The 14,957-nt window shown below is 41.7% G+C and overlaps 1 protein-coding gene across 5 annotated transcripts in view; it reads right to left on the minus strand.

Annotated features, from left to right (window-relative positions):
• Positions 1–14,957, minus strand: part of LOC135109284 (CCR4-NOT transcription complex subunit 6-like) — a 91,483-nt gene that overhangs the window by 4,371 nt on the left and 72,155 nt on the right. For all 5 annotated transcript variants that reach the window (XM_064020579.1, XM_064020581.1, XM_064020580.1 and 2 more), the window contains 8 exons: positions 3,631–3,699; positions 3,140–3,297; positions 2,508–2,662; positions 2,177–2,331; positions 1,858–1,955; positions 1,356–1,500; positions 753–954; positions 324–463 (listed from right to left, as the gene is read on the minus strand). In XM_064020579.1, the coding sequence (XP_063876649.1) occupies positions 324–463; positions 753–954; positions 1,356–1,500; positions 1,858–1,955; positions 2,177–2,331; positions 2,508–2,662; positions 3,140–3,297; positions 3,631–3,699 (1,122 nt within the window). The remainder of the gene's footprint in view (positions 1–323; positions 464–752; positions 955–1,355; positions 1,501–1,857; positions 1,956–2,176; positions 2,332–2,507; positions 2,663–3,139; positions 3,298–3,630; positions 3,700–14,957) is intronic.

Consider the following 14,957-nt stretch of genomic DNA (forward strand, 5'->3'; position numbering starts at 1 on the left):
TAAAAAATAAGAAGTATTAGTAATGGCCCAGACACCATCTCTTACTCCTCATCAATTGGACTGCAAAGGGAAGGTAGACTTGTTTATCATTCTTTCCTAAAGCAATGTAAAGTTACAAATCTGACCTCAGGGCACACTTATAGAAACAGGATCTGTCAGATTCTGTTTTGCCATCCTGCATTAGAGTGAGTCCTTTGCCTACACTAACATCACTTGTTCCCAAAAAATGTGCCCTATAAAACCTAGACAACAGCAATACAAACATCATAAAAATGACTTTACAATATGATTTAAGAAAAAATATGACGATGTCATCAACATACCTGATGGGATATGGGGATGTGGACACCCCATTACTTTGTTGTCTCTAAACCAATCTGGATCAATGGGTCCAAGGACCCCAAGGGCTGACATTGTATCAGCACTATGGAAAATATAGTCAATGATTCCCTTGAAGTCATACCTGCAACACAATATTCAAGTTGTAATCTAACACCAAATAAAAATGGGCAATCCTAACTCAAGTAGAAGCAAGTAATACTCACAAAGAAAAAATTTCTTATGAAAGACATTACAGACAAAGATGTAACTCTCTAGCCCTAGATCTCTAATTGAAAAACTCAATTTCCATGATCCTGAAGTTGGGTGAGGTTTAATGTTCTATAGACATTCCAGTGACAAGACAAGAACATAAGAATATGATCCTATACCATCAATTCCAATCTTTTCCACTTCTGGGGAGATATACTCACGTATAGTTTGTATATGCCATGATGGAAAAGTCATATGCTGCAGACAGCCTGAAGGAGTGAGTGTAGCAATTGGCAGCTGTGTTAACCAAGGAATTGTTGTTTTTGGTCATTGCTATCTTCTGCAGGCAAGTCTTGTATCCAAAGCCCTTGAAGTCCTCATGGTCCATGGACACGGTGCCTTTTGTTAAGAACTCAACAACACCTGCAATGAATAATATAGTGTTACATGAAATCTGTTATTCACTACATAAATAGTGAAAAAATATAAATCTATTCTTTGTGCTGTTCAATAATTAATTTTATTCACATACTAATTTGCTTTGAGTGTTTTCTTCATACATATACAACTTTAATTCTAGTTAATAACATTTGAAGTTTTTTCTGTTTTTATTATGAGTTTCTTAAGCTCTTCTGTCACTTGCCTGAATCTTAATATTTCCCAGCCATCTTTTTTAATTCTTTAATTTAACTCTTCTTTTAAAGGAAGCATCTGATATAAAGTGGGAGCAGCTACCTTCCAAAATTATCAGTTTGTAGAGTAATTCTAGTTAAATAAGGAAGACATCAAACAAAAACACAGAACAACAATCATACAACACAAACCTGAATCTGGGAGCGAGTTGAGATCCCCACAAAGTAGCAGCTGGATGGAATTAGGGTCAATCTTCCGGCCTGGCCTTGACCTGTGTTGGGATTCCTCCACAATCTCTGACACTATTTGGCGTATTTCACTCATCAACATGATGGTCTGTGAAAGAAATGATAATGAAAAAATATCTAGCATAAAATACTCAATACTCAAAATCTCAAATTCTGACCACAAGGTAACTAGGAGTTTAAGAGGTGATCTGCTTCTTTATAAACATTAAGTTTTACATGTAAGCAGGACCAACATGGGCTGACTGCCTCACAGGTGGTAAAGACAAGATTGCAGTATGTTGCCACATCCTCTATTACCTAATTCCAATTCATTCCTTAATAATTCCTGAAATAATACATTAACTTGCTTAAGCATAAACATAAGTTTGGTAAAGAATGACTACATTGAGTATTTCTTTTGTGATGTCATGTTAATTATTTTTATGCAAGATTATTTCAACCTTACCTGTATGAGTTTGACATCGCAGAATTCTGGGTCCCAGTGTATGTGTGCTGTACACACCAGCACTGCCTGGCTCATCTGAGACTTGTCCATGGGGACTTCTGCCAGAGGTGGAAGAAGAGTGTTAGAATAATAAGTGGCCTTTGTAAGCATAATATAATATCAATGTACAATCAAGGTGTTTCCCTCACACTTGACTTTTAAGTAATAAATGAAGAAATGCTATACAAAATATTTTCTTTGAGTTTTCTAATATGCTGCCTCTCATAAGGAGAAAAGTTCAAATTGTGGAATGAGAAATGTTAAATAATTATTTATTTACCACAATTCTCCCATGCAGCCTCTTTGGTCTCAAGCAGAGCGGCTAAACCAATGTTGTCTTTGGTCATGACCCGGTTAAGCATATCTTCAGAACCATCATGATTTGCCATGGCCAGCTGGTTGAACTCAATCAGTCGCTCTTTGATCAGGGTAAACCTTAAAGGAAGAATAGCACAGATAATAGTAAAAAAAATCCGGAGTAGCTGCATTTCACACCTTCATCAGTGGTATGGTATGTTCTACAATGAATTCAAAAGGACATTTGGTGTGCAAGGCAAAATTACAATAAAACACTCCTTAACAAGGTTTGTTACATGAAGGTCATATCTTACTTGCTAGTTCTCCAAAAAATGGCACAACCATCAACAAATTTCCTTTCATTTTCAGACATGTGCTTGGCTCGAGATTTGGGTGAGAAGATACCATCGTAGCCCTCATTCTTCAACTCCGGCAAAAAGAAGTTGAAGAACTGGTCTGTTTCAACTTCCTGCAAAGTAAGATAGTCAAGTGAGCTAAGCAAAAAGGAGGAAGAGATTCGGCACAATTAATTACTGTGAGCAATTAAACATAACATGCAGGAATATCAAAACAACAAATGACACTCAAAAAATCATTTTATCGCAGAAATGGAGACTGCAGGTGTGGAAATTTGCATACACAGATAAGAATCACTGATGAAAGTCCAGTATTATGAAGTGATACACTAGTAGCTAAAACAATGATAGAGGTGATGTATTATGGAAGCTAAATGATGACTAGGACATATATCAGAATGCTGTATTGGAAAATAAGGGAACAGCCACAACTATAATCACTATAAAATACAGAAAGAAAAAATAATTGTGTATGAAGTAAAAACACTTGAAGTAATATTACACTTGACAAATTGTATAAAATATTTGAGAAAATATTAAACTACCTGATAGTTTAATAATTTAGAAAATACAGTAAGTGGAGAAGATACCTGTAGTGTGATTATGTCAGCAATGTAATGCTTGATTTCATCCATGATGCCTTTCTTGCGGTACTCCCACTCCAGTGCCCACGAGGGACAGTAGCCGTACATCTGGCGGGTGGCATATTTGTCACACAGTACATTGTAGCACATCACTGTGAAGATACCTGCAACATCAATGCATCAAATATTAGTAAGGTATCCAGTGAACTGCAATGAATGAGTCAATGGATCAGTCAGTACCCAGATATTATATATCCCTAAAGGGATAGCTGAGACAGGGTTCTACAGGGCAATAACCAACCATCTCTGAAGAAGACAACTGCTGAACATACTGGAACAAACACTAGGCTTCATAGTGAGGGAGAACTTTTATAATCTGTTCAAGATATAATTATATGAATAACTCAGTCAATAACAGCACAGAAAATACACTGATGTTACCAGAATATCACAGAAAAAAATAGGAAGAAAAAACGTAATGAGTTACTGTGACTCACATGAGGGCTTGCTGCGGTCGGGTTCTCCAAGGTGTATCCAGGGTCTCTGCGGTGGTTGTGGGGTTGTGACTGAAACAAATTACAGGATGTTGAAACAGCTGCAGTCTTTGGTTATCATTATCATTATTACTCTATGTTAGATTATTCCTTGGAGGCACAAATTGAGAACACATGAGAAAATCTATATTACACACACTATAAACCTAAGAACAGCAACTGACACACACACAATGCCAAAACAAGCAAACAATGAATGAAGAGCCGAGCTGTGACAGAGAAGACTTAAGTTATTTAATAGTAGCCCATCACTCTTTGTACTATACTGTATTGGTAATACAAGATCATGTAATAGAGGTGCTTCTTTCCTTCTATACCTGCAGATCCACCCAAAGCTGAACAATAATAAGCTAATGGAGTGGACAATGCAGTAAGGAAAATTAAAGCCAAATCTGGGGAAAGCAAGACCAGACAGGTACTGGACAGCAAGCTTATTTGTCAATGGTAATGTGCTTTGTAACAGAACAAATGCTGGGAGTGGTTAATGTTTTCCCAGTCTGTCAACAGAGGAAACCTGAGAGCAGGCTTCAGAAATGCAGTAGTATAATTTGAGTGTTTAAAAGACAAAAATATGAGCCACTGAATTTCTGAATGGCATATGTGTGTGAAAGAAGACTGCATGAAATGTAACCAAATGGAGAAACAATTAAAGGCAACAATTAAAAGTTAAAATATCTCTCAACATTTCTATATAAATATTTGTGGATGGCAGGAGAGATTGGGGAAAGGTCAGTGCTTGCAAGGGCAACTAGGCAAACACTAGGCAGGACCACAAAAAGAAATGAGGGCAAAAATATGACATGGAAATAATAAAACAAAATATCACATTTTAACATAACAATACACTAATCTTAAAAATGTGTTGAATAGTAGTAGTAGCAGTAGTGATTCATAATGACAGTGCTAGTTTTACACAACAATACTGAATGACACAAATTTATTCAACCGCTGTGGGAAAAGAAATTGAGAAAGCTTGTTCACCTTTCGACATCAATCTCACAGCAGGCTGAGGAGACCGCAGAGCAAAGGCAACTCTTCCCTGCATCACTTCCATTCAGTCCTGATCTTTAAACTCTGCCACACATACACACACATACATGCAAGGTGGCGATGATTTGACATTTGGGGTGGTCATCCTTTGAACCCGTGTCCTCTGCGTATCTCTTCATCTCAACCTTTGCCTTTCTCTAAATGTCTTCCAAAGTGTGTACAACATCCCAAATTTCCCAATGCTTTCTTGATGGCACTTCCCTTATTCTGCATTACCAGCCATATTTTCTAACTTTCCTATCACATATCCCATTATAGTTAGCCCACTTCTTCATCTTTCCAATTTCATTAACTGTCTATGTTATGTTCCCTTTTGCCACCTCACCATATATTTAACTCTCTCTCTCTCTCTCTCTCTCTCTCTCTCTCTCTCTCTCTCTCTCTCTCTAACGTATTGTTCTACTCACATTAATGAAAACAACAAGCATATCCTATGACACGCCTCCCATTAATCACAAAAATACACGAAATGTGCACGTGACATTTCCAGAGGTGTCCTTTGCTATACTTCTATTTCTTATCGTAAAAAAAAAAAAAGAAAAAAAAATTATATATATATATATATATATATATATATATATATATATATATATATATATATATATATATATATATATAAACGCAAAGTACATGAAACAATTACCGACAGTTGTTTGAAAGTTCAGTGCACTTCAAGAGCCACCAGAAACACAGAACAGCTTGTATAAAAAGGTGAAATAGAGAACCCACAAGCGTATTAATGTAAGAATAGAAAAGCAGGATGTGGGTGAAGGGACATGGCGTATCCTGGCTACCACGCTCCTGACCTACTGACACACACACACTTCCATCATTCTTTCCTTTCTTCTTACTCGAGTCGTCGTCCACATATACATCATCTCTGTTCTTTCTTCTACTTCTTACTGAAACTTACAGGAGAGAGAGAGAGAGAGAGAGAGAGAGAGAGAGAGAGAGAGAGAGAGAGAGAGAGAGAGTCTGAGAACTAGCGACGAAGGTAATGCTCCAGAACAAGGCCAGAGGAAGTAGCATGAGGGAGGGAAGGCGGGGAGGGAGAAGGGAGCAGATTCGACAAAGACGGAGAAAGTGAGTTTGAGGTCCATTCACCTCCGCGTGATGGGAGGCATCAGGCCACGACCCCGTTATCCAGTCTGGAGGCCCCCGACAACTTTAGCTGCAGGCGAAGATCCACGCTAGTCCCTCCCTCAGGCTGATCACAAGCAAGTCGAGGCAATGCAGCAGCGTCCACGTGGTGTAAAGATTTGTCAGACAGCAACGCAAAACTTCGGTAAACTTCGCTCGTATGATTTAAGATAATAATCAGATGGGTGTCTACTGCCCTTTGTTTACTTTGTCAGCTTGTATCTCGTTTAGCCAGCCACTTAGCCATTTCTTTTTTCCACACATAACTGTATGATGAACTTAGCTAGTGAAATATGGTGATTGATATAAGTCTTGTACTCTTCGTGAGCTTTAGTGTTTCATTAATCTTCCTTGCCGAGTCACTCAGTCTTTTTTTTTTTCTGTACATAACTGTGTATTTACCCAATGGAGGAAAGAAAAAAAAGAAATATACATATATATATATATATATATATATATATATATATATATATATATATATATATATATATATATATATATATATATATATATATATATATATAATTCTTCGTGAGGTTTCAATTTCACATCATATATTGTTTCCCAGTCACTTTTATCCTGATATCAACTTTTTTTCTTTCTTGGTATACAGGTGTAGGTGTGTGAGGCGATTCCCAAAGCAATGCGGTGATAATGAGATGTTAAGCTTATTATCTTCGTGAGGTTTGATTTTACACCGTATCTTGTTTCCCAGTCACTATTATTTTGATAATATTAACTTTTTCGGTATACACGTGCATGTGAGGCGATTTCAATGGTAATGAGATGTTAACTTTATTATTATTCTTCGTAAAGTATGGTTTCACGTCGTATTTTGTTTTTTCCGGCCATTTTTATACTGATAATATAAATTTCTATCTCTAAATGTATATGTGATAACTTCCCAATGAAATATAAGATCAAACATGTGCTTATTCTTCGTGAAATATGATTTCATATTGTATCATATTTACCAAGTCATTTTTCTAGTGACAATATAAACTTTTCCAGTACATAACATTATTTGTGATGCATAATAGACAAATGGGCAGGTTGATAGATAAATTGGACAGATAAGAGAAATCTATCTCTGATCTTGTAACGTTATTCACTTTTCCCAGTTACTGTACTTTCATGGCGGTGACACTTATAACAGTTTTCTAAGGGGAAAACTAGGTCATCTATCCGTGTGTATCAACCTGAACGAGGACGGGAAAAATAAAAAAAAATCGACCGACGTGACGCGCACATACATTAATGGAAATCATGTCAACGAAGTGTTGATGAAGTCTTGTGTGACGTCGTGACGCGTGAGTCGTTCCCGTAACACACTTCTCCCTGAATAAGTTACCGTGAATACTGCACCTCCTTAATCATCAACACTAAAAGCCATTACTGTTACCATTTAACCCATAATAACACGGAGAATCAACCAATGAGGGCAAACACTAGAGCCGGAAAAAAGAAAACGGATGCATGAAAGTTGAAACATCAAGGCTGATTAGTGGAACGAGATGGAAAGAAGTCGGCGAGGAGTGTGCCTGGGTAACGGTCTCTCTCCCTCTCACTGACGCACGCCCCCCCACCCCCCACGCCTCACTCCCACTACCACCACACCACTCAACAGGCCCCCACCACGCTGCCAGACGACGGCACGAGTGACTCACTTGAACCGCCAGGCAAAGACGGATCCACTGCGTTAGAGAGGAGCTAGTCACTTGGTACTGAGGTGGATGGTACTCGTGTCATGTAGGCCTCAGGTCAGATGATCAAGACAGGTCGGCCTCAGGACTGATACTCAAAACGCTTGGTACACAAACCACTTGGTCCTTACAATGTCTCTACACACAGACGTCGACTACAGGCTTCGTGTAGACAGCACGTGGATCCGCACACACTAACATAATCCAGACACTACTTAACCACAGCCACCCATACACTCAACCACCCCCATAATCCACTTGACCGTCTATCCAACCGCTGACTCCCATCGCTCCAACCATTCATCTACCTATCCATTCACCCATTCATCCAACCACCCACCCACCTATCCACACAACCATTCACCCTCTCATCCACCTACTAACCCAATGACCCTTCCATTCACCCATCTACCCATACACCTACCTGCAACCCATTCATCCATCCACCCATCTATCCGATCATCCACTCACTCAGCCTTCGATCCACCCATCAATGCATCTACCCATCAACACATCCCTAAATACACAGCCACTGACTTACCCATCACCACCTGCCTGATGAAAGATGGCAACACACACACACACACACACACACACACACACACACACGTTTATCTTATTATTTTCATTTTATTTCCGTTCACCATTCACTCCTGGGACCGTATTCACGAAGCGGTCCTAGCGAGTCTTAGCAATGAAACGTGTCATAGGGAGGAAAAATAGTACATTTTGATCATAACATGTCACAAATCCGCGAGACTGGTAAGACTGGGTCGACCCTGTTTTAACGTGGCTAGTGACAAAGACCAGCTTAGATGTTACGTAGACAGAGGTGGGTGGGTGGGTGAGTGAGTCGGTGGATATATGGAGGGAGTTATGACTGTGGGTGAATGGATGGGTGGATGTTGATGAGTAAATGGTGAATGGATTGGTGAACGTTATATTGGTGTGTGCGGATCCTGAATATTTACCATCCGTAGTACCAAGTGACAGTAAACCGTGTTAGGGTGCCCCGGAAATAACGAGAGGGAGATGGTGAGTGCGGGCGAGGCTTTCTCCAACCCCTCAGGACCCTCTAGCGGTGGCTCAACGTGAAGTACACTAATTAATTTCTTGGGTAACACCGTTTACTTCAGCCTTTTCCTCTTTCCTTCCCCATCAGAAGAAAGAAGCTGGCTCACCGACGCTAAGGGTTTTGAAACGCTTTGGGGATTTAAAGGGACTATTTTCACAGGCAGCTGGGTTGATTAGTCGGCGTTTAATGAGTTTACTAAATAATGCAGATTTTTTACTAGACTATCGCTAAAATCATGAGACCATCCTAGAAAATTTACAATAACTTCCACTTCGGCCATGATACCGATTCTGCTTAACTATCGCTAGAATCTTCAAAACACCCTTGAACATTTACAGTAATTTCCACCGGTGGGGGCGTCGAGTTATCCAGAAAAGGCGTCGAAACGTTTGAGAATCTGGACTTAAATGGAACGGGGATGCAAGGCGTTTCCTGGTTGAGAAGTGGAACAAAAGAAGCAAGTATTTCAAGATCTGCTTAATACGTGCGATTTTATTAACGAAGCCATAAGCCAAACAAATACTGGAACTCTCTCTCTCTCTCTCTCTCTCTCTCTCTCTCTCTCTCTCTCTCTCTCTCTCTCTCTCTCTCTCTCTCTCTCTCTCTCTCTCTCTCATTATGTTTTTCTACCTCCCAATAAACTATTTTAGGACTATATAGACACGTCCATAAATAAAGTGAGGTAAGTGATTGGAACCCTTTCTCTATTCACTTATTAGGGAACTGCAATTAAAGTGTGTGTGTGTGTGTGTGTGTGTGTGTCAGAAGTCTGCAGCCAACCTCCTTTTAAACATGCAATAATATTAATATCAGTAACAAATAACAATGCAAAGATAAGTGTAATCTACTTATCTCGCACTATTTCTGAGCTCATTACTGTAACAAAGGAAATCAAATGATGGATAAAACCAAACTATGATTAACAGCCGAGGGTGATTACTGTTGTTAATGGAGAAGATATTGTTGCCCAGTTATCCATACTAAGCTGAGATAATTAATAAGATGGAGTGGATGGTGTTAGTTAGGGATACATGACTGAAGGTGGTGGTGGTGGTGGTGGTGGCGGTGGTGAATCCAACTCACGGTTTCGCCAGTTAACAATATACGTCTCAACTTCCTCTCGAGATCCTTACCTGTAAATAAATAAGAGAACATTATTAGTTCATGGTCTGGAATAATGATAATAAAAGCAGCAACAACAACAACAACAACAATAATAGGAACAACAACAATAACCCGACGTTTCTTCAGTAGTATTCAATCATTCATTCAATCAGTCAATCAATCAACTAATCAGCCTTTTCGCATCATCTTTCCATCCATTCCTACATTTTTTCGTTTCATTTTATTATTATTTTTTCTTTCATCATCATCTCTCCATCCACAGAAACGTTTCCTTATCCACCTTCATCCATCATTACCGACTTTCCATCAACAAATGCTGCTACTTCCTATTCTTTCTTTTATCCTCACCTCTCCACCCACTGCTAAGTCTTCCCTCTTAACCTTTCACCTTCCGCCTCACAGCAATAATTATTTCATCTTCCTCTCCTCCCTCTTCGTTTCCACACATCAGAACTACTCCCTCCCTGACCTTTAATAACAGACTGAGGTTTTTCCCTCCCTCCAGCATCTGCACTTCCGCCTCTTGCTGCGTTCCTTCACTTCTTCCTTTCTGGTCTCAACTCTGGAACTACACTGCCTTATTGTTTCCCGCATTCCTGCCACTTGAACCCCTTGACGTGGGGGGAGCAGTCAAGGCGCCTCGGGAACTACGTTAACTTACCGTGACTTTGTTAGAAGTAGTCTGTTCTTTCTGATGGAGTGGAGCAGAGGGCAAAAGTCAAATTTTTTTTTTCTTTTTCTTTTCGAGTGTGTGTGTGTGTGTGTGTGTGTGTGTGTGTGTTTCAATCTTCTTATAAAGAGCAAATAGTGACCCTGACCAATTCTCGTTTCAAAAGGAAAAAAAAAAAAAAAAAGCCAATAAAGGTTTTCAATCAGCTAACCTTCAATACACTTGGACTTCTTTCGCTTCCATGTCTAATTGGCGCTTAAGAATAAACACAACAATGACAATTGTACTGAAAGACTTAAAAGGATAACAACACTCAATACCACTCAGGGATTGTGTTTTCCTCTTCTCATTACACACTTGATAATACACCTGAAGATAAATTCACGAGGGAACAATGATGCATTTTTTCTAACGATATGAAACGACCACCGCACACCTCATGATGACTTTGATAAGATATTCGGGCAAAGAAACAAGACTTCAATTCTTACTCAAAAACAGACGCTGAGAAAACAACATGGAGTATTTCAAGCTTATGTTGAGTGCCTGAGTGTTTCATGGGAGCACCAAGGTAATGTTGTTCTCACCTGTGAGATAGCCCAGGGACATGCAGGGAAAGTATGGCGGAAGCGTCCAGCAATGTGGGTAGGGGCCTTGTGTGTGCGGCACCAATACAGGGTACCCGTATGCGCTAAACATGCTGGCGATATCAGCAACACTCTTGAATGAACACTTTGTGGACATCAATAGAAAAGTCAAGTATCACAGCGCCACACACCAGCACAGGAACAGCCGTCCAGCACAGTTTCATAACAACTTCGGGAACACTGGCGTTACACGATAGAGGGGCACTTTTGGCTGTTAGCGTTGCCAGAGCTGGTGGCGGGGGCGGCTCCACGCACCATCTGAGGTATCTCTGCTACAACTGATATAAGGACAGGTGAGAGAGCGCGTGTTTCGTTTGGTAAATAACATTATCGTGGCCTTGACATGCAGACCGACTTACGCACCAACTGACACACTTCCTCTCCAATCTTTGTCAGCAACACCCGCGCACCAGGCATCCCGCGCGCCAGGCTGGCACCCGCCATATCCATCCCGTGCCGCGCTGCGCACCCAAGGCCACCATATGATAACAAAGGTAGGAGACTCTGGGAGAACGAAGCCGCTCTTTGTTCGGCCTTTTAGGAAACCCACGGTCGAGCTGTTCCCATCCCTGGAGAGAGTACTGTGTGTGTGTGTGTGTGTGTGTGTGTGTGTGTGTGTGTGTGTGCAAGATTTAACAGGATCTGAACTTGAGAGAACACGAGAATACGCATGCAAGCGCACGCACACACCCATAGAGAGAGAGAGAGAGAGAGAGAGAGAGAGAGAGAGAGAGAGAGAGAGAGAGAGAGAGAGAGAGAGAGAGAGAGAGAGAGAGAGAGAGAGAGAGAGAGAGAGAGAGAGACACTACACTCAACAACAATTAAGCTGATTACCAAACACCGAGGAAGCAAGAAACATCCCTAAAATGTAGCATCTGGGTAAGGAGGTCAGGCATGGGAGACAAGCTGTGGAGGGAGGCAATCTGAGGCATGTGGCTGGGAATACCCGGCTAAGAGGATGGCTAGACAGGAAGGAGTCTGGCGTGAAGCAGAGTAACGCTGAGAGGAGCTGCGAGTCTTGGCGCGGACCGGCCACGCTGCCTATAATACCCAGCTGATAACACTGAGGCCTGTGGGAAGGTTAGAGTGGCAGGGTGTGGGAAAAAACCTCGATTTGAAGGTAACTCTGCCATGCTGGTCGGTCTCACACTCGGTACCTTATTCTGAAACGCTTTGCTCTCTCATCACGACCATTTTCAAACCCCACAGAGATGATTGGCCGGGTTCTCAAGACTTTTTCCTGTTAATAATGTAGAAATCTTGTTAATCTGTCACAAGAACCATAAGAATAACCTTAAAAATCCGCGTCACTTGCACCACAGCCTTTTGAAAGTAGTGGGGGTGCGACGCAGAAGTGTTACAGAATATGGTCCTAAGACTTTCTGTGGGAAGGTTAGAGCAGCGTGGCCTGGGAAAGAACCTCGGCTTGAAGGCAACTCTATCAAGCTGGTTGGTCTCACGCTGGGGACCAAATTCTTAAACACTTCTGCGCAGCACCTCAACTAATTTCAATAGCATCTAGTACTTGAAGTTATAAGGGATTTTAAGGGTATTTATACGGTTCTACTGACAGGTTATCAAGATTTCAACTTCATCAACAAGAGAAACAGTCATGAGAACCCGGTTAACATCTCTGTGTTTGAAAATGATCGTAGTAGGAAAGCAAAGCGTTTCAGAATCCGTGCCTTACTCTCACACAACGTGCAAGGAAGGCCGTGACCTGCATCGCCGCCGCCAACACGCCTCTTATCACTGTGTTGGTTGTATCGTAACGGAGTGGACTGATGGTTGAAAACAAATGTTTCAAGGGCACTGCAGGATGGGCTGTCACACTAGTCGTTGTTGTAATGTTGTTGTTGTTGTTGATGTTGTTGAGCAAGATGTTGCGTAAAGGAAACATCTACAAGTGTTGGTGATTTCTTTCTTTCTATATATATATTTTTTTCCACTTATCTATATCTAAATCTGAATCCATCTATGTATATACCTGCCTATCTATATATTTGTCTTCCTGTATGCTTCTGTCAGTCTGTTTGTCAACGAGTATCTATCTATACATCTACCTAACCTACCTACCTACCTTTCTGCACACATCCTCTCACTCAAAAGCAGAGAAAAATAAAATATTCACAACTACCAACTCCATATTTACATGTCCAAATAATGCGGCGTGCAGGGAAGCGAATTACAAGTAGGTTACCAGGTGTCCCTATACAAGATAATAACAGATAATGGCCAGGTAGCAGTGTTAGTACAGTGTGTCATCAATAGCGCATTTACATCAATATCCTTGAAGTGGTGGCTGCACATGCATGACTAACGCGCGGGGGAGTGAATGCAATAACTCTGTGAAATGAGACCAGCGTCAACACTTTACAAGGCCAACCAACCCTGCCAATCTCAAAGGCCGAGGATTTACGACGCCAAGTGCAGCGGTCTGTCTAAATTGCTGCAGGAAACGTAACTCAGAACGCAATTTGACTTCCGCTATCTAAGGAGTCTGGTGCCGGTGTGTGTTTGTGTGTGTTTGCGTGAAAGGTTCCCCGTGCGCATCTCCTCTCGCGCTTGTTCATTTACGCAGAAGGCCAAGGGATATTTTCGTCAGTCAGGCAGTGATGTGGTAACGCATTCCGCAGCACGCAAGCCTCACATTCCACAAAGCAAGCAGTCACGTATTTCATCATTCCTTCAATAGAATAAAGACGAATGTAATAGGAATGTAACATGCATGCGCACACATACACACACACACACACACACACACACACACACACACACACACACACACACACACACACACACACACACACACGTGATGATAGTCCAAGAGATTCGTATTTATTTACTGATTTGTATATTTATTTTCTTTATAGGAAGACAAGATACCGTTTAATTAAAGGCGTTACCTAAATGCTAGCTGGCTGGCTGGCCGGCTCTCTCTCTCTCTCTCTCTCTCTCTCTCTCTCTCTCTCTCTCTCTCTCTCTCTCTCTCTCTCTCTCTCTCTCTCTGTGTGTGTGTGTGTGTGTGTGTGTGTGTGTGTGTGTGTGTGTGTGTGTGTGTGTGTGTGTGTGTGTGTGTGTGTGGAGGGCTCACGTGCATCGCCTAGACTCCCTCTGAACAGTGGCACCTCACAGTATGGCACCAATCGCCGGTACCCTTTCCTCCCTCCCTGCGCTGCCCCAACACACCCGCCTCGGCCAAATAAAGAACGCCAGTCCGCTTTAAGACCACGCACGCCCCCGCCGCCATCACCCCGAAACAAAGGTGGACCGCGGCGTGCCCTCGTGGTCCCCTCATGCACTCCTCCCCCTCACCCCAGGCCCAACTTGGCATCCACGTAACCAGACCATGGAGTATCTAATTAAATATCTAATTATTCACCACATCCCCGCCTGTCCTTCAATTACTGGTTCTGTTATTGCCTCACTTTGTGGCGCGTCGAGGCAGCCTCCGATAAGGCACTGTAATAAACGACCAGGCACACTTGTGTTGGGACGTGCGTGTGTGTGTGTGTGATTATATGTTAGTCTGTGGCACTATGAGTCTCAATGCTTGTGTGCGAGAGAGTATGAGTGTGTGAGTGTGAGCCTCTGACTGACTCCAAAATGCCGGCTTTCAGTGTTTATAAGTGTGTTTGAGCACTGTAGTACCTCAACAACTACGTAGTACAACTACGTAGTTTACTTCAGATGGTCTTCGGTGTAGGCCGCAGGGAAGTACCGAGTCTCTGCTTGCTCTAGTTCCCATTAGCTGAGTGGAGTGAATCGGAGACGACATTTATAGGACAAAGGAAGCTCTACCCCAGCAGTGGTAAGGCCGCACCCACCACACCAGTACGCCCCGCCCCGATCTCCTATAC

The sequence above is a fragment of the Scylla paramamosain genome, chromosome 18 (genome assembly GCF_035594125.1).
Source record: "Scylla paramamosain isolate STU-SP2022 chromosome 18, ASM3559412v1, whole genome shotgun sequence".
Classification (NCBI taxonomy): domain Eukaryota; kingdom Metazoa; phylum Arthropoda; class Malacostraca; order Decapoda; family Portunidae; genus Scylla; species Scylla paramamosain.